The 19803-nt window shown below is 43.9% G+C and overlaps 1 protein-coding gene across 3 annotated transcripts in view; it reads right to left on the bottom strand.

The window, feature by feature from the left end:
• Positions 1 to 19803, bottom strand: part of LOC145350903 (ribosomal protein S6 kinase alpha-2) — a 332432-nt gene that overhangs the window by 62286 nt on the left and 250343 nt on the right. For all 3 annotated transcript variants that reach the window (XM_080200348.1, XM_080200346.1, XM_080200347.1), the window contains exons 10-12: positions 17564 to 17652; positions 15622 to 15686; positions 4883 to 4985 (exon numbers count right to left, since the gene is read on the bottom strand). In XM_080200348.1, coding sequence (XP_080056474.1) covers positions 4883 to 4985; positions 15622 to 15686; positions 17564 to 17652 — 257 coding nt within the window. The remainder of the gene's footprint in view (positions 1 to 4882; positions 4986 to 15621; positions 15687 to 17563; positions 17653 to 19803) is intronic.

Here is a 19803-nt window from a genome sequence, read left to right as displayed (position 1 = left end):
TCTGTCGATAACAATCCGCAGAGCCTCACAATTTACAGAGCCAAATGCTTTCTTTAGATTTTTGATTGCGTTGAAGAGTTCTTGGTGTTATTCTTGACATTTCCCTTAGATTTGTCATAGTGTGTCTTCGGAAGGATTCCTTCAGCCATAAAAAGTACGCAATTCAGGAGAATGCATTTTAGGATTTTTCCAGCTGTGTAGAAGAGGGAAATACCTCAATAGTTTCTACTACATCCACCTGATTGTTGATGCTGCTTTGCTATTGATGGTTCACCCATTGATTCTACCACAGGATACTTGGGAGATAGCCAGGAGAACATCAGCTGTCACTGTGAACTCATGGCTGCTCGAATGTTCTTTCCAGCACTGTCACCCTTAAGAAGATAACACAATCCTGTTATTTTGTCCACTTAATCTTGGCCTATAGATGACTTCATGCCATGATGGTCAGCATGTTGTTGGATTTATCAGACTTTCCTTTCCTGCCACATGTCCTTTATCTTCCTAGTTGTCTTTGGGAGTCAGCTTTGAGCTGTTGAATGCTACCTTCTTGATTTATAAGCTTGGGCTGTTCTCACAGACAGTGAAGGCTGCTTGTTGCTCCAGAAGATCACATATTTCAGCATTGTTTTCATTGAACCAGCTGTGGTAAAACTGAAACAGAATGGTCTAGCACAGCAGTCCAGTACAGCCAACTGTATCTGATCCCACTGCTCTGGAACTGAGTTGAATTTGTGAAAATTTTTCACAATGGTTATGAATTGGAATTCTTCCTTTTAGTTGCTTTCAGGCTGAGACATTGATCTCATCTTTCAACTTTGAATCTTGCAATGTCTTGGTGCTCAGTTGATGCTCACTACTGATTGTACAGTTGATGATTGGTCCAGCAGGAATCTGTCCCCCAGTTGGATCAAGTTATACAGACATCACTTATATCTTTAATCCCAGCAATTACTTAATGCAGGCATCAATTGTAGGGAGATCGTGGTACAGTGGTAATGTCACTGGGATAGTAATTCAGATGTCCAGGAAAATTCTCTGGAAGCACAGGTTGAAATCCTATCATAGCAGCTGAAGGAATTTAAAACTCAATTAATAAAGTTTAGCTCAGTAATGGTGACCATGAAACTATCAAGTGTTGGAAAACCTTTCTGGATCACTAATATCCTTTAGGGAAGGAAATCTGGCATCCTTACCTGTTGTTGCCTTCTTGTGACTCCAGACCTAGAGCAATGAGGTAGACCCTTAACTGATCTCTGAAATTGCCTTACAAGTTACTCAATTCAAGGGCAATTAAGAATAAGCAACAAATGCTGCCTTTGCCAGTGACACCCACATTCCATGGAAGAATAAGTTAAAAAATGCTTGATTTTAGATGCTCCATGTGGGTTTTGTATTTGTCCTTCTAGCAAAAGAGGGTGTATTTTTGTGATGAGGTCATGCTGAACGTGTTTTGTCAGCAGCAGCATGCCATTTCCCACTCTGCTTTTTTTAATGTTGCCGTTCCAAGTGTTGGGATCAATTCCAATACTGGGATTAAAGTTTCTGGAATGATGATCTTTTCTTCTTTTGGGATGGTGAGGACTACTCCACCAAGTCAAGAAGATAAATTTTCCTTAACATCTTTATTGGATTGAGGATCAGGACATAAATACTAATGGCAGGGACATATTGATCACATCTGAGGTGTAGGTGAAATACTTGAGTCTTCCACTTATACAGTCAGGGAGTTCTGACAGTGCACCCAAGATGACAAAACCAACTCTGAGGAGTGAGGGTCGCAGTGCCTCCTTTCCATACCAGCAGACGATATCTCCCCTGTTTGTTCTCTCTGCTGCCCCTCCCTATGAAGGCAGGCCTAGTGAGAGTGGCGATGTCAGCTTGGAGTCCTGATAGTTCTTCTGTTCCAGCAGTCACTCCTGTGATTATCCGTTAGCGTTCTAATATTCCAAGTGGCAAAATTTAAAGGATTCTTTCTCTGACGACAAAAGATACAGTAAAATGTCTGACAACACCAGGTTTTAGTCCAACCTATTTATTTGATAATATACTCACAAGCTTTCGGGTTAGCCCCTTCGTCAGGTGAATGGAGAGTTCTGGCCTCAGACAGAGCATATAAAGCACAGACAGTTTAGAGATTACTAAATCTCTAAACTGTCTGTGCTTTATATGCTCTGTCTGAGGCCAGAACTCTCCATTCACCTGACGAAAGGGCTAACCCGAAAGCTTGTGAGTATATTATCAAATAAATAGGTGGGACTAAAACCTGGTGTTGTCAGACTTTTTACTGTGTTTACGCCAGTCCAACGCCGGCATACCCACATCATGACAAAAGATACCACAGAGTGTGATTTCCCATCCAGGAGAATGTAGGGCAGCCAAGATTAATGGCATCTTTTCTACCTCCCCCCACTTCTCCATTTGGAATGAGCAAAGGACTACTCAATCATAGATTTTTCTTCTCAAGAACACCTCTGTCCCATCTCAGGCGTCCAGCTTCATGCATCTGCTGCCTGTATGCAGGTTCGTTATTAGAGACTCCCAGGTTCACCAATTTTCCATTGCCACAGAACCTGGAAAATGGACACTGGTAGAAGCCCACCTATGACTCTGTTTAAGGTAGAGATCTTGGGACTCTGTTTTTGTCCATATGATCTTGACAGGTTGCTGGTCAGATTTTAGTGACGTTTTAAACCACAATGACCAGGACTATCTTTCTGCTGCAGCCTCCCACTGACTCTGCAGCCAGTGCGACCCATAGTGTTCCTTCATCTGTGTTGCCGTGGAGAGCCTTTTGAACCGCACTTTATCTGACCTCCAACTGACCTTGCTGTCACGAATGGCCCCTCCAGGAGATTCCGAAAGCATGGTTCAAGGTATTGCCAAAGAGCAAAAACCGTGGAGAGTAACTGATATTAGTACACAATCATCCCTAAGCACACTATTAAGTGCCTACACAATTGAGGCTGCATGCACCTTGACAGCAATGAGAAATATTGTCCTTGCGCTGTTTTGAGGCTGCTGGAATTCCTATATTTTAGTCATGATTTCTTTCATAAAATGAGGACCTCTCAAGCATTCACCTTCCCTGAAGTTGAGGCAAGAATATTGTTCCCAGAAGGTACAGCCTCCTGCTGAATGTCCTTCTTCCTTCCTCCTGCTCCTTCTTCTCGTAGCTTGCCCTGCTCTATGTGGCCTCTTTTTATTCTCCCAATCATGTTAAACTTCCAAAGGAAGATCTGTTAAGTCAAATGTGCGGAAACAACTTGTTTCAACAGAAATATCACTGACAAGAAGGTGCTCGGAGATCAGTCCGACCGCTCTCTGCGTGATATGGATATTTTAGCCAAGTGTAGGAAAGGTCCAAAACTGCATACATTTGAACCATGGGCCAGGAAGAATAAGTTAGCAACCTAGCTGTTGTAATTCATGGTTTGTTAAAAATGGCTGGTGGAAAGTCCCTCATTCTGTTTATTGTTGTGTTTGGTCGGGGAGACAGGGCAAGTTTAAAAGTGGCAACATTGGTGTCAAATCAGCATTGCACACTGATTAACATCATCATCTTGTTGCTATACACATATTGCTGGTGGTCATTAGCCACATGTGCACAAACCCCTGATGGTTTCCTGCATACACCCCATCAGCAGCATCTTCACAGCTCTCAGGTCTCATTTCCAATCCCAATGTGGTCATGAATTACTGAAAGAAAATGAATTCTGCTTCTTCCAATTCAGCCCTTTCAGTATCTTCAGCACAACAAACTTCCTAGTTTTGTAAATTGCAAACAGACCCTAGAGACTGAACACTGTTACATTTTAAAATTGTACAGATAAATTCAGAAACAGGTAGCAGGGAAAGCAAGTTTAAATATCGAAAATTAACCTAAGTGGCAGCTTGGAAAATTATTATTGCTCTTCACCATTTTGCCATTAGCTAGATCCAAGGGTGGCGTGGTGACATAGTGAGTTAGCACTGCTGCCTCACAGCAACAGGTACCTGGGTTCAATTCTGGCCTTGGGTCACTGTATGTAGAGCTTGCACGTTCTCCTTGCATCTGCATGGGTTTCCTCCAGGTGCTGCGGTTTCCTCCCACAGTCCAAAGATGTGCAGGTTAGGTTGACTGGTCATGCTAATTTGCCCTGTTAGGGGGATTAACAGGGTAAATACATGGGGTTACGGAGATAGGACCTGCATGGGGTTGTTGTCAGTGTGGGTTTGATAAGTTGAATGGCCTCCTTCTCCACAATGTGGAGATTCCAGCATTGGACTGGGGTAAACACAGTAAGAAGTCTCACAACAGCAGATTAAAGTTTATTTGGCAAATAAACCTGTTGGACTTTAACCTGGTGTTGTGAGACATTTTACTCTCCTTTTTCACTGTTGGGATGCTAAGATTCTCGGGCCATAATCTTATTGATTATGATAGGTTCGAGGAACTGAATGGCCTATTCCTGCACTTTGTTTGTATATTTCTATGAAATATTTGATGAATAAACAAACATGTGCTGGATTTTAAAAAACTTCTTCAGGTAAACCTGAAGTAAACTTATGGTAAATAAAACAGCTTCTGATTCACTCTCACACATTTTAGACAATCATATCAAAATTAATTACCCTCTATTGTTTAATAAATGGAGTTAAACTGAGCAATTCAGAGAACAGCTTCTTCCCTGCTGCCATCAGACTTTTGAATTGACGTACCATATATTAAGTTGATCTTTCCATGACTGTAGCACTACTTTCTGCACCCTCTCCTTTCCTTCTCCCCATATACTCTATGAACAGTATGCTTTGTCTGTATAGGGCGCAAGAAACAATACTTATCACTGTACCTCAATACATGTGACAATAATAAATCAAATGTCACAAAGAGACAACTGACCGATCGGTGTCCTTGATGTGAATTCAGGATCAAAGTGAAACGTGTCCTCTGGTCTTCCGACAGCTGGTTTAAATGGTGGCTTAATTTCTTTCCTGTATAATTTCTGTTGGGAAAGAATGCATTCCAGTGACACAGAACTAAATAAGTTCGAACTTCCTCTGTTCTTCCTGCATTTTACATTAAAGGTCTGTCTATGCCATTTGAACAAAACTGTCAACTCATTAAACATGCACTAACTACAGCAGTAAAACAATGCGTAGAAAACCTTAAACCTTTATGTTTTATATCAAGTTATGACACATTCTAATCCTCGCTTTCCATTATCTTGTGTTGAATATGCTGTATTACAATATAGCAAGATAATGTCAGGTCCAATATTAACATCATCTTCATGATGACTTCATCCATTTAATTACACTCAGCACATCTACTCTATAAGAAGAAACGTTGAAAATGAAACTAGTGGTTGATTGAAATAAATGGTAGATTGCATAATGCATAAAAGACTGGCAGCAGTTCATGGAGATCTTAAGGTGCTTTCACATTGAAGACTTGTATTATTACTAAGTTGGGAATGTGATTGACCTTCATGCACAACTCTGCTTTATACTCTGCAGATCGTTCAGTTCAGTCATTTCTTTTTCTTCATTCATCATAGGAAGTAGGCATTGCTAGCAAGATGTTGCTGACTCCTAAATGCATTGATGGGCTATTTCAGTGGGCTCTGAGAGTCAACTGCATTGCTGTGGGAATGCAGTTACACGTAGGCCGGACTGGGTAAGGATGACTGATTTGCTTCCGTAAAGGACAAATTGAACCAGATGGATTTTTACAATCAATGATGGTCGTCATAGTCACCATTACCCATTTCAGCTTTACATTCCAGATTTATTGACTGAATTGTAATTCCACCAGCTGTGAAGGTGGGATTTGAACCCATGTCCCCAAAACATAGGCCTGGGCCTCTGGATTACTTGCCGAGTGACATTAACACGATACCATCATCTCCCCTCAATGTGGCAGGATCTAATTGCTTCTTTAGCTCTCACCACAGTTAATATTTAGTTAATTTGGAGTACTTTTATTTATAATAATCTAAACGTACAGTTAATATATCAGTTTTGGTTGTATGTGTAGAATTATTCAAGTGAAAACAATGTCCTCATTTTGATTGTATTCCTATCATATTCCTTTACTGGAGATGTTCTTGATCACTGGGAATTATATATTATTGGACCATTCTTCCAAGAAGTTTGCTTCTGAGAATGAATGTCGTGCTTTCTTCCAGCGTTAACTTGACTTTTCAAAACTCTCTTTTACCGACAGAGGATCAGCTGCTTACATTTACTTTAGCCCAAGTAGCCCTTCCTACCCAACAGCTTTTCACTTTTTTGTACTATAATATGTAGCTGACAGGAGGAATTGCCCCACTCCTGCTGGCTACAAAAAATTGCTGGATAAAACCAAATGGCTGGATGAAATCTTATCTAAAGCTGCCAGTGTTAATTAGAGCTATGCTGCTGGACTCACAACCAGAAATCTGCACTGGCAATCTCAGTAACCTCTTCCCCCCATATTTACCCTTTAAATTCCATATCTCACTCATGCTATTGGCCATAATTTTTACATTGCTTGGATGGTATGTGCCCAACCCAGAATTACATGAAATCGTGCAAGATAACATGGGACATGTGTCTTGACATCATTGCACACCCGCACGATATTTTGGTCAGCAGATATGTGAGAGAGTTGGAATTGTGCTGCTGACAATCAAGCAGGTAATTAAGCCCATTATAAGGAGCCAATTGAAAGCAATTTTACATGACCAGTCTAATCTACGGTTGGTGGGCTACTTGATTGGCCAGACGGCCTTTATGTTTTAATTGCAAACTCGATCCAGGGCGAGAGGAAATGTCAAGGCTGAAATTAAATTTGGAAAGGTGTCTGGGACTGAGGTCTGTGCTTGAATGCGTTACCTAGGCATTGTTTTTCCTTCAGAATGTACATTGTACAGGTCTGCAGCTCGCTGACATGCTCCACAGTGACTGTCCCCTTGAGGGAGCACCTTAAGACACCCCAGTCCGCACTTTCCCTTCTCTTGCTGTCTGCTCATCTCCTGTCTTCCTCAGCAGCACCAAGCCTCTCACAGCATATATTTCACACTGGCTGCCCGTCAATCATGAAACTGTGTTCAGGGCCAAATGTAGCTGGAAGCATGTTTTGCACCCGCTTCTGGATCTCCAAGCACTGTTTATGGACTGTCTCCTTTTTCCAGTGAGAAGAAGATGCAGCTGTGGGACCAGTGTCAGATAAACAGTAACCATGCTACAAATTCACTTTGACCCAACAAGCTGCGGGTCTCTCCGTGTGCCCTTCATCCCAATTGTACACCTGCCACATGGTCTGGTCCATGATGGCTTAATCAAGTGAGGACACCACATCAAGCAACTCCTGCTCCAAGCACTTGATCCCTTCCACCTCCGAGTCAACTCCTCGTGTATTCTGACTGAAGATGTAGATGTGTGTCTCTTGCCATATTTCACCATGGCCTCACAAAGGAGAATCTCTCAGAGATTTGGATGACCTTAAATTTATGCAAGGTACATTGTGGTGGTAGAATAGCTAGTGTAAGTTACTTTATTAGTAAAGAGTTACCCTTGCCACTGACCATGCCATTCACGAAGAAGATACAAATGAAATGAGAGATGCAACAAGACAGATATGTCAGAAGTGCTGTATTCAAAGGTAGTATCACCAGAACAGAAGTGGATAAACCAGAGGAATGGGTCCTTACAGGGAACAGGGTGTGAGGAGATGTAGTTGAGGTAGCCATGGCAGTTGGTGGGTTTATAATGATCAGTCAACACCACAAGTGGAGACTGAAAGGTCAGGGAAGGGAAAGGAAATGTCGAGGTGGACTGTGTGAAGGTGAGAGAGGAGTGGAAATTGGAGGCAAAATTTATACATTTTCCCAGATCCAGTTGAGAGCACAAAGAAAACGTTGTGGGAGATGGTCTGAGTTAGATTGGAGCAAGGAATGCAGTGGACAGGAACAAGATGGGGATAAGGCCCAAACAATTTCCAGCATGATATAGGGCATTAGCGGGACCACAAATGTAGGATAGTATCAAGAAAGGGAGAAATGGGGCAGGAACAAACTGATCTGATGGGCTTACCAGGACATTCCTGTGGATTTTGTAATTCACTTCTTCCTATCTTGACTCTATCCTCTCTCTCCTTCTCCAGTCTCTCCCCACCTATATTCATGATCCTTCTGATGCTCTACATCATATCACCAATTTCCAGTTTCCTCGCCCTAATCATCTCCTCATTCAAAATGAACATCCAATCCCTCCATACCACCAATCCCTAGCACGAGGGTCCTCTCCGCTTCTTCCCTGAACAAAAGTCTGAACAATCCACATCCACCATCACTTTCCTCTGCCTGGCTGTCACACAGCAATTTCTCCTTTAATTTGTCTCACTTCCTACAAATAAAAGGTGAGGCTATGGGTACCTGCATGGGCCTACTTTTTGTGGGATATGCAAAATATTCTTTGTTCCAGTCCTATTCAGCTCCCTTCCCACATCTCTTTCTCCTTGACTTTCTGTCTCCATTTCAAGTAAGGACTCCATTCCATTCACTCAGTTTCTCCACCTCCGTCAATTCTTTTCCGATGATGCCACATTCGAAAACGGCACTTCTGAAATATCTGCCTTTTTCCTTAGTCAAGGTTCCCCTTTGTAGCTAACAGGGTACCCAACCTAGTCCAATCTATTTCTCAGCCCTCATCCCTTCCCCTCCTTTCCAGAACCAGGATGAAGTCCCCCTTGTCCTCAGTTTTCACCCAACCAGCCTCCACATTCAAAGGATCACCCTCTGCCGTATCTGTCAACTCCAACATGATGCTATTACCAAACACATCTTCCCCAAGCGACACAGTGGTTAGCACTGCTGCCTCACAGCGCCAGGGATCCAGGTTCGATTTCCGGCTTGGGTCACTGTCTGTGTGGAGTTTGCACATTTTCCCTGTGTCTCTGTGGGTTTCCTCAGTGTGCTCTGGCTTCTTCCCACAGTCTGAAAGACGTGCTGGTTAGATGCATTGACCTGAACAGGCGCAGAAGTGTGGCGACTGGGGGAATTGCGTAGTAACTTCATTGCAGTGTTAATGTAAGATTTACTTGTGACTAATAAATAAACTTTACTTATACTTTCCCTCGGCCCTGCTGTCAGAATTCCGCAAGGACCACTCCCTCCATGATACCTTGGTCCACTCTTCCACTGTCCCCACCCCTTCCCAGAACACCTGTTTATGCAATCGCAGATTCCCCTTTCCCTCTTCCCTCCTCACCATCAAGGTCCCAAATACTCCTTTCAGGTGAAGCAACATTTCACTTGGACCTCTTTCCATTTGGTTTGCTATATTTGCTGCTCCCAATGTGCCCGCCACTACATTGGGGAAGACTAAATGCAGACTGGGTGTCCGCTTTGTGGAATACCTTTGCTTAGTTCTCAATCATAACCCCAACCTTCCTACTGTTTTCCATTTTAACTCTGCATCTTGCTTTCATGCCCACATGTCTGTCCTTGGCCTGCTGCAATGCTCCAGTGAAGCTTAATGCAAGCTGGAGGAGCCACCTCATCTTTTAATTAGGCATGTTACAGCCTTTGGAATTCAACATTGAGTTCAACAGCTTTAGACTGTGACCTTTCTCCTCCATCTTGATCCTTTCTTTTCCTCCAACAATTCTTTTGTCCCAGTGCAACCTCCCACATCTCTCCCACACAGCCATCTGTTACTTGTTCTACAGATTTGCTTCCATGAGCACTGACCTTTGCTCTCCTATTAACCCATTCTGCTATCTTACCTTTATGCCACTTCCACAGTTCTTCACACTGCTATTAACAATTCCTCTATCTTGTAGGAACATAGGAGCAAAAGGAGGCATCAGCGCTTCGAGTCTGCTCCACCAATCAATCAGATCACGGCTGATCTTTCTCTGGTCTCAAATCCACCTCCCTACCTGTCCCCCATATCCTCTTACCCCTTTTTTTATTAGAAATATATTTATCTCCTTCTTGAAACCATTCAACGATTCAGACTCCACTGCACTTGCACTATAGGGCAGTAAGTTCCACAATTTCACCACTCTCTGTGAGAAATAGTTCCTCCTCAGCTCAATTTTAAATCTACCACTTTGCAAACTATGCCTGTGAACTTTTGTTTGAGGTTGCTCCATAAGGGGAAACCTTTGGTCTACATTTAACTTTTAAAATTTTACATACCTCGATCAGATCCCTCCTTATAAGAACATAAGAAATAGGAGCAGGAGTAGGCCATCTAGCCCTTCGAGCCTGCCCCGCCATTCAATAAGATCATGGCTGATCTGTCGTGGCTCAGTTCCACTTTCCCGCCCTCTCTCCATAACCCTTAATCCCCTCTCTTATCAAAAACCCATCAACCCGCGTCTTAAAAATATTTAGCGAGGCAGCCTCCACCACTTCAACGGGCAGAGAATTCCAGAGATTCACCATCCTTTGAGTGAAGAAGTTCCTCCTCAACTCCGTTCTAAACCGCTCCCCTTTTATCTTGAGGCTGTGCCCCCTAGTCCTACTGTCTTTTTTGAGCGGGAAGAGTCTCTCCACTTCTATCCTATCCATCCCATTCATCATCTTATACGTCTCAATGAGATCTCCCCTCATTCTTCTAAACTCTAACGAGTACAAGCCTAGTTTATTCAGCCTCTCCTCATAGCTCAACCCCCTCAACTCCGGTATCAGCCTAGTAAACCTCCTCTGCACTCCCTCCAAGGCCAAAATATCTTTGCGCAGGTGTGGCGCCCAAAACTGCACACAGTACTCCAGCTGCGGCCTCACCAATGCCCTATACAGCTGCAGCAAGACCTCCCTACTTTTATATTCAATCCCCCTCGCTATGAAGGCCAGCATCCCATTTGCCTTCCTGACCACCTGCTGCACCTGCAAGCTGGGTTTTTGCGACTCATGCACAAGGACCCCGAGGTCCCTCTGCACCGTCGCCTGCTGCAGTTTTTCGCCACTTAAGTAATAGTCCTTCCTACCATTCTTCCTACCAAAGTGGACCACCTCACACTTGCCAACATTAATTCCATTTGCCATTTCCTGGCCCATTCGCCCAGCCTATCTAGATCCTTCTGCAGACTCTCCACACCCTCCGCACAATTTGCCGTTCCCCCAATCTTGGTGTCATCAGCAAATTTCAACACCCTACACTTGGTTCCCTCCTCCAGATCATCTATATATATAAATGGTAAAAAGCTGAGGCCCCAGCACCGACCCCTGGGGCACTCCACTAGTCACCATCCGCCAATCCGTTTAGCACCCGTTGACCCCCACTCTCTGCCTCCTATTTGACAACCAATCCTCTATCCACGCTAACACCCTACCCCCAACTCCATGTCCCTCGACCTTCTGCAATAACCTCTTGTGAGGTGCTTTGTCAAACGCCTTCTGAAAATCCAGAAAGACCACATCCACCGGCTCTCCTCTATCCACCGCCCTAGACACATCCTCATAGAACTCCAGTAAATTTGTCAGACACGACTTCCCTTTAATGAAACCGTGCTGCGTCTGCTCTATCAAGCAATTCCCTTCAAGATGCCTCGCAATTTCCTCCTTAATGACGGATTCTAACATTTTACCTACCACAGACGTTAAAGTAACCGGCCTATAATTCCCCGCCTTTTGCCTGGCACCCTTTTTAAACAACGGTGTAACATTAGCCGTTTTCCAGTCTTCCGGCACTTCCCCGGAATCCAGCGACGTCTGGAAAATAACCACCAAGGCATCCACTATCACCTCCGCCATTTCTTTCAGGACCCTCGGATGCAATCCATCTGGTCCTGGGGACTTGTCCACAATCAGCCCCTCCAGTCTGTCGAACACCGCCTCTCTAGTAACAGTAATGTCATTAAGACCCTCCAGTCCTACCACCTTTCCATCGCTAACACCTGGCAGATTATTCACGTCCTCCTCCGTGAAGACAGACACAAAAAAGTTATTCAATACCTTAGCCATATCCCCATCCCCTACCACTAAGTCCCCTTTCTCAACCTCTAAAGGACCAACGTTCACCCTAGCCAGCCTCTTCCTTTTTATATATTTATAAAAACTCTTGCTATCCTTTTTTATATTAAGCGCTAGCCCAGCTTCATAGTTTCTCCTACCCTTCTTTATCAACTTCTTTGTCAATCTTTGTTGACATTTAAACCTCTCCCAATCCTCTTCTCGCCCACTACTCTTAGCTACTCTAAATTCCTCCGCTTTTAATTTAACACTTTCCTTCACCTCCTTCGTTATCCACGGCTTATTACCTCTCCTCCTACGGTCCTTTTTGACCATCGGAATAAATTTCCGCTGAGCACCAAGAAAGATCTCCTTAAAGATCTTCCACTGCTCCTCAGCAGACCCTCCCTCCAACGCGCTCCCCCAGTCCACATTTGCCAATTCTTCTCTCATCCTACCGTACTCCCCTCTATTCAAACAAAGGACGCGTGTCCGGGAACCCACTTTCTCCTCCTCCATCTGCACCAGAAATTCCACCATACAATGATCACTCTCCCCAAGAGGATCCTTCACCGCAAGGTCCCTAATTCTACCTGCCTCATTACATAGCACCAGATCCAAGATAGCTCGCTCCCTCGTCGGCTCCAACACACACTGTTTGAGGAAACTATCCCAGCAGCATTCCAAGAACTCCTCCTCGAGCCCACCGTGTCCAACATGGGTCGACCAATCAATATGCAGATTGAAATCCCCCATAACTACAGCCGTTCCATTCCTGCACGCCGCACTTATTTGCGCGTTAACAGCCCGCCCCACCTCCAGATCATTATTCGGGGGCCTATAGACGACACCCACCAGTGTCTTCCTCCCTTTGTTGTTCCTAATCTCCACCCACAACGATTCCACCCTCTGCTCCTTGGCTCCAATATCATCCCTTGCTACCACCTTGATGCTATCCTTACTCAGCAGAGCTACGCCACCCCCTTTTCCCTCCTGCCTATCCTTCCTAAACACTTGATACCCCTGGACATTCAGCTCCCAGTCCCTGTCACCTTGCCGCCACGTCTCTGTAATGGCCACCAGATCGTATACATTTGTGTCAATCTGTGCCACCAGCTCATCCACTTTATTCCGAATGCTTCATGCATTCAGATAAAGCGCTTTCATCCCAGCCTTCACCTGGACCCTATTTGCCGTAACGCCACCAACCATACTCACGCCCCCTACTCCCTCTATTATTGGGACATCCTCGGCCTCTTCCCTTACCTGTACCCTATCCTTAACTTTAGACGTCGTAACGTCACCTACCCTCACACCCTCCCCCCCCTAATTAGTTTAAAGCCCTGTCTACAGTCCTCTTTACTCGATTCGCCAGCACTCTGGTCCCAGCACGGTTCAGACCAACCCCATCCCGCCCGAACAGGTCCCACCTACCCCAATACTGGTGCCAATGCCCCATAAATTCAAACCCATTCCTCCCACACCAATCCCTGAGCCACCCATTCACTTCCTTAATCCTGTCAACCCTACGCCCGTCTGCATTCGGTTCAGGCAGTAGCCCAGAGATAACCACCTTGTCGGTTCTACTTTTTAATTCCATTCCCAGCTTTTCATACTCCCTCCCCAGATCCTCAGTTCACATTTTGCTTACGTCGCCGGCACCCACATGTACCACAACAACCGGATTCTCACCCTCCCACTCCAGGTTCCTCTGCAGCCCAGATGCGACATCCTGTACCCGAGCACCAGGCAGACAACACACCCTTCTGTGCACTTTGTCATTGTGACAAAGGACAGTGTCAATACCCTTCACTCCACTATCCCCAATCACTACTACGTTCCTTATCCCCTTCTCTTTGCCTATGTCCTGCTGCATCACTGTACCGTGTGCAGTTTGCTCACCGACCTCACCTCCCTTGTTCTCGTCCAGACTGGAAGCAAGAACCTCAAACCTGTTATGCAGCTTGAGAGGCTGAGGCCTCCTCTCCTCACCCCCCTTCCTCCTCCCAGCAGCCCCCTCTTGTCCCTGACCCTTAGAGTTAGCCAGTCTAGGGGGGGTGGATGTCACTTGCACCCCATTGACAATGGCTCCCTCTCTCCCCCTGATGAGTCTCAGTGTCTGTAGCTCAGAGGCCAGCTCGCCCACCTTGAGCTGGAGCTCCTCCAGCAACCTGCACTTACTACATACATGGTCACTGGGGAGGACCCTGGGGTCCACCAGTTCCCACATCATACAGAAACCACACATCACATGCCCCTCCATTATTCACTGTGGTAGTTTTGAAAAAAAAAATTTTTTTTTTCTTGTTTTTTCAAACGAACTCACCTGGCCTTTTCTCCCTCAAGCCCTTTTTGATATTAAGCCCTAATAGCTCACTCTGCTTCCCACTCACTCCGCTGCCCGCTCAGACGCTGCCCGCTGTCTACACCAGGCCTCCTTTTAAACCTGGCGCTGATTTAAAGCTGTCTGGCCCACAACTCCCTCTAACCACTCCCTCAGAATTCTTGAAGCAGTAAATACAATAAATAAATGCTTTAAACAGTTCTACAAAGAACAAAGTGCTTTAAACTTATTTTAAACAGGTTTTTAACAGGTAAAATCTATAAGCTCAAACTGTTTAATCTCTCCTGTTATGTCAACCCCTTCATCCCCGGAATCAATCTGGTGAACCTCCTCTGAACTGACTCCAATGCCACCACACCCTTCCACAAATAAGGAGAACAAAACTGGACACAATACTCCAGATGTGGTCTCACCAACACCCTATACAATTGCAGCAACACTTCTTGACTTTTATACTCCAGTTCCACTGCAATAAGTGCCAACATCCCGTTTGCCTTTTTCATTACATGCTGCACCTGCATTCTGTGATTCATGAACATAGACACCCAGATCCCTTTGCCCAGATGCAATTTGAATCTACTTTCCATTTAGATAATAATCTGCCTTTCTATTTTTTCTGCCAAAATGGGCTTGTCCACATTAAACTCCATCTGCCAATTCTCCTAACCTATCTATATCAGTCTGTAAAATCTTTATATCCTCCCCACTCGTGCCCTATTCATCTTTGTCACAATTTCTTCTAGCTCCCACTTATCACTGACCTATATTTTGCTTTACCCACTCTTATTAAGTATAAACTCTATCAAATGTTTCCTTCTTTTCAGCTCTGAAGAAGCTTGTACAAAATATTAATTCTGTTTCTTTCTCCGCAGATGTTGCCAGATCTGCAGAGATTTTCTAGCATTTTCTACTTTAATTTCAGATTCCCACCAACATTTTCAGTGTTTTGTTTTAATATAAAATTGGACTTGGCATGTGTGAAAGAGAAGCATATTTTACTAGAAAATGACATGCTTGCCAAAATGTAGTAATTTAGTCAAAGCTAAGTTGTTATTTTCCTGATTATTTTTAGTTCTGCTTTTTAAAATACAGCTCATGAATATATTCTTAACTGCAGATGGTGTTAAGTGTTCAGCCATTGTCATTTACCACTGCTCTCAACATCTTATCCTGCCAGCTATTGAAACTGTACTGCAGTAGAGAGACTAAATGACAGCAAAAAGGCCAATCACCTTGCAATGGAACGCCACACGAGAGAACTTGAAAAAAACCCATCACTGATTACAAAGTAGCGGATGTTCATTAAAAGCAAATTTTATTAAGAGCTTAAAACTTCAGAAATGCACTTACATTCCAGTCTATAGTTCCAAAGAAAGAGTGTCGTTTTATCTCCTCAACTCCATCAGGTCCAGCACCTTAAAACCAAAATTAAAACACAAACAAAGGAAATAAGTGCTTCTGAAAAGTCACCAGGCTGCATTTTATGTGCCCCAGTTAGGTGTGATGAGGTGGGCCTGTAAAATAGGGCAGGTGCCCATCCAACCACCTTCCTGCCCAGCCCTGAGTTCATTCCAGGTGTGAGATTGGCAGTCTACCACCATATTTAAATAAATAATGAAGGGTCAAGTGGGTTTGTTATCAAACCAATTGATAATATACTGCCTATGCCACAGGTTTGGCATGGACAATTGGGTGGGATTGAGTAGCCTACTTTTAAAAGAATGTTATCAAAGGACCAGAGAGAAGGGGGGAGTTTATCGTCAGGGGTTGCAATTTGCAAATCGGGGTCAGTCACCTGACAATAAAATTCCCTTTCCTTCTACCCACTTCCTGCATTAAGCACACCACTTCCACCATCCCTCCATGCCCCTCCCTAACCTGCCCAAACCCTTTCTGCTCCAGACTTCAGATTTACCCGTATTCTTCCTGGTCACAGCCCTGGCAGTGCCCACAAATGTGCCCTTGATGATGCAGGGGCTGATGGAACCTCTGGGTAATTGGCTTGGCTGTCGGCTCCCGAGGGCAGGAGCTCCACTCTGCCACTATTTAACCCACCCGCAGTGCATTAATGCAAGCCATCCATCTCCTGGAATATTCTGCCCATTATTTTATAAGGACACCTAACTCTAATCTCTAATATATACAGCAGACCAAACGGAATTTGTATCCGTGGTTCTTTTCATGTCATGTGCAATGTGCTGAATAATTTTTCTTCTTGCCATATCATGCCAAAACCAGCATGTTCTTTTGAAGTAGTTAATGCTGAATTATAAAGCTGCAGTATACCTCCAAACTCCAAAGAAAGCATAAATGATGCATTCTTAATATTAAAAAAGTAGTCATTTTATAATGAATTAAAGGCTACAACAGAAACTGGGAATTTGACATATTGCTAATCCCATCTGATCCTTCAGATTTGAACAGGATTTAGAACAGGATTCGACAGGGTAGATTCAGAAAGAATGTTCCTGATGGCGGGGGAGTCCAGAACTAGAGGGTCATAGTTTGAGATGAGGAGCCTTAGATTGAGATGAGGAGAAATTTCTTTACCTAGAAAGTAGTGAATTTATTAAATTCATTACCTCAGAAATTAGTCAAGGCCAAAACATTGTGTGATTTCAAGAAAAAATTAGATATAGCTCTTGGAGCTAATGGGATCAAGGAATATGGGAGGAAGGGGGAATCGGGTTATTGAATTTGATGATCAGCCAAATAGCCTATTCCTGCTTCAAATTTCTATGTTTCTATCTGTTCTGGATCTTTAAGGAACAAATCAGAAGCTTTGTTGAATTTGACAGTTTTACAAAAAGAATGATCATCATATATTTTGTTACTTTCATCAAAGAGCTATTTCTCTTTTAATGGTTACTTTTCTTTCTTTGCACAACGTGGGATTAAATGTTGAACAAACGTCTACAGTAAAATAACAATTTTGGAGAAAACTTATGTGAACAGTGAAATGAGCTAACTGGACTTCAAACCATGTGTTTCTTTTACAATGAAGCAAATAACCTGCAGACAGATCTGCAGCTGATTGTTTCCTTATCTTCAATGTTGGCAGAAAATACTTCGATATTGGGAGAGTTCAGAATCACAAATAACTCAAAATATATCTGTTCATTCCATTCAGAAACCCCCTTAATGTAGCAGCTGACCTATGCATTATTATCTTCGTACAAATGAATTGAGCTACCCAGGAAAACACATAGGTTAATATTAGATAATAAAGGTGCTTTCATTTAATTATCGCACTGGGTCATCAATTTTTTGCATAGATTTAAAACATGTTTACCTAATCTGTTGCAGGGATTCCGCTTGAAAAGTGCTCGTAAAAGGCTTTGGGCTTCTGGGCTTAAGAACTGTGGCATTCCCAGTTTGGCTCTAAAATATAGACACACAATTCCATATCATTAAGTGAAAGAAACATAAGGTGTTTAAAATACTTGAAGCAACCTGTTCCTTTGTCGCTTAGTTTATGCTATTCCCTAACTTCAACTTCCTCTCCTAAAAGCTGTAGCTTGTGCCAAGGTGTGACTTTCACAAGCACCAGACACCCACTGGTACATCTGTTAAGTAGTCATCTTAAGCTAAGAGATTGAATGTCATTGGACTGGTCTATGATAGTGGGCATCCCAACTCAACACAAGCCTGTTTAACACCTACACACAAACTTATCTGCATAGATCATTGGATAGCAATCAGGTGCAGGAATTTTGGTTGATATTTTCCCTTCCCTAGAGTAAGAATGTTACATTGAATTGTCATAGTATCACGCACCCTAGTCGAAATCAACTACCTAGAAACAGAAGAGATCAAACTAAGGACCTCCTTCATTTATTTGGTTTAGTGCTACAATATGGATAGCATAGTGGTTAGGACTGCTGTCTCAAAGCATCAGGAACCTGGGTTCGATTCCAGCCTTGGGTTCTCCCCATGTCTGCATATATTCTCCTTGTGTCTGCATGGGTTTCCTCCAGATGGTCTGGTTTCCTCCCTCAGTCCTAAATTGTGCTGGTTAGATTATGGGGATAGGAGGTGGGTGATGCAGGTCTGGGTACATACTTTTACAGAGAATTGGTAAAGCCTTGATGGGTGGAACAGCCTCCACTATATGGATTCTATAGTTCTACGAATGGAGGTAAGGAATAGCAAAGGACAGGAAACACTGATAGGAATAACTGACAGCCGCCCACCCTCACCATCCGACCTAATAGTAGTCATAGTGTTGAGAAGACAGAAACTTGGAGGACCATGTAACAGACTAATTCAATAATCACTGAGGAACTTTCATAAGAACATAAGAAATAGGAGCAGGAGTAGGCCATCTAGCCCTTCGAGCCTGCCCCGCCATTCAATAAGATCATGGCTGATCTGTCGTGACTCAGTTCCACATTCCCGCCCTCTCCCCATAACCCTTAATCCCCTCTCTTATCAAAAACCCATCAACCCGCGTCTTAAAAATATTTAGCGAGGTAGCCTCCACCACTTCAACGGGCAGAGAATTCCAGAGATTCACCACCCTTTGAGTGAAGAAGTTCTTCCTCAACTCCGTTCTAAACCGCCCCCCCTTTATCTTGAGGCTGTGCGCCCTAGTCCTACTGTCCTTTCTGAGCGGGAAGAGTCTCTCCACCTCTATCCTATCCATCCCATTCATCATCTTATATGTCTCAATGAGATCTCCCCTCATTCTTCTAAACTCTAACGAGCACAAGCCTAGTTTATTCAGCCTCTCCTCTTAGCTCAACCCCCTCAACTCCAGCATCAGCCTAGTAAACCTCCTCTGCACTCCCTCCAAGGCCAAAATATCTTTGCGCAGGTGCGGCGCCCAAAACTGCACACAGTACTCCAGCTGCGGCCTCACCAATGCCCTATACAGCCGCAGCAAGACCTCCCTACTTTTATATTCATATACTTTTATGTTCTTATGTTCTTATGTTCATCTTTACGTAGGCTGGATAAATTAAATTGACAAGAGTTATCCACATCCTTGTCCCTCTGCCTGTCATTGTGACCCCTTTTTCTGCCTCCTTCCACAGCCTTCCTCCCACATGTCCCCCCTTCTAGTCTCCATCAGGCCACCATCTGATCCTTCCTCACCTCACACTCCATCCCCTGTTGAACATTGGATCTCTATAGTAATTGCTGCTTGAGTCCTGCAGCACAGTGCTGTCCAGATAAACACTGATGTGTGGCACCAGGGGAGGGTGAGGTGGGAGGAAAACAAGGCCTGTGTGCTCTCCAATCCTAGAACTGGTCCGACTCATTGACATGGAAGGGTGCACAATGCTGTCCATGAAGACCAGCTTGGCATGGAGCTGGAGGCAGGAACCCTGGCAGAGTGGCTTTACTATGAACTGAATTCCAGGGAATGGGGTGGATTATTTAATAAACATTGAAAGAGGCTTATTCTCGAATAACAGTGTGTGACAGCCCCATTTTCTGAGTGACAGTCCCATTTTCTGTGTACCAAGGGTGGAGGAGTTGAAGGCCGACAATGGTAAGCCATTTAAATGGCTCAGCTCTTATTTGTGT

Source organism: Carcharhinus amblyrhynchos, chromosome 12 (assembly GCF_965287045.1).
Source record: "Carcharhinus amblyrhynchos chromosome 12, sCarAmb.v2.hapA, whole genome shotgun sequence".
NCBI classification, from domain to species: Eukaryota; Metazoa; Chordata; class Chondrichthyes; order Carcharhiniformes; family Carcharhinidae; genus Carcharhinus; species Carcharhinus amblyrhynchos.
The sequence above is the reverse complement of the archived record's forward strand: the minus strand, read 5'-3'. Positions and strand labels throughout refer to the sequence as shown.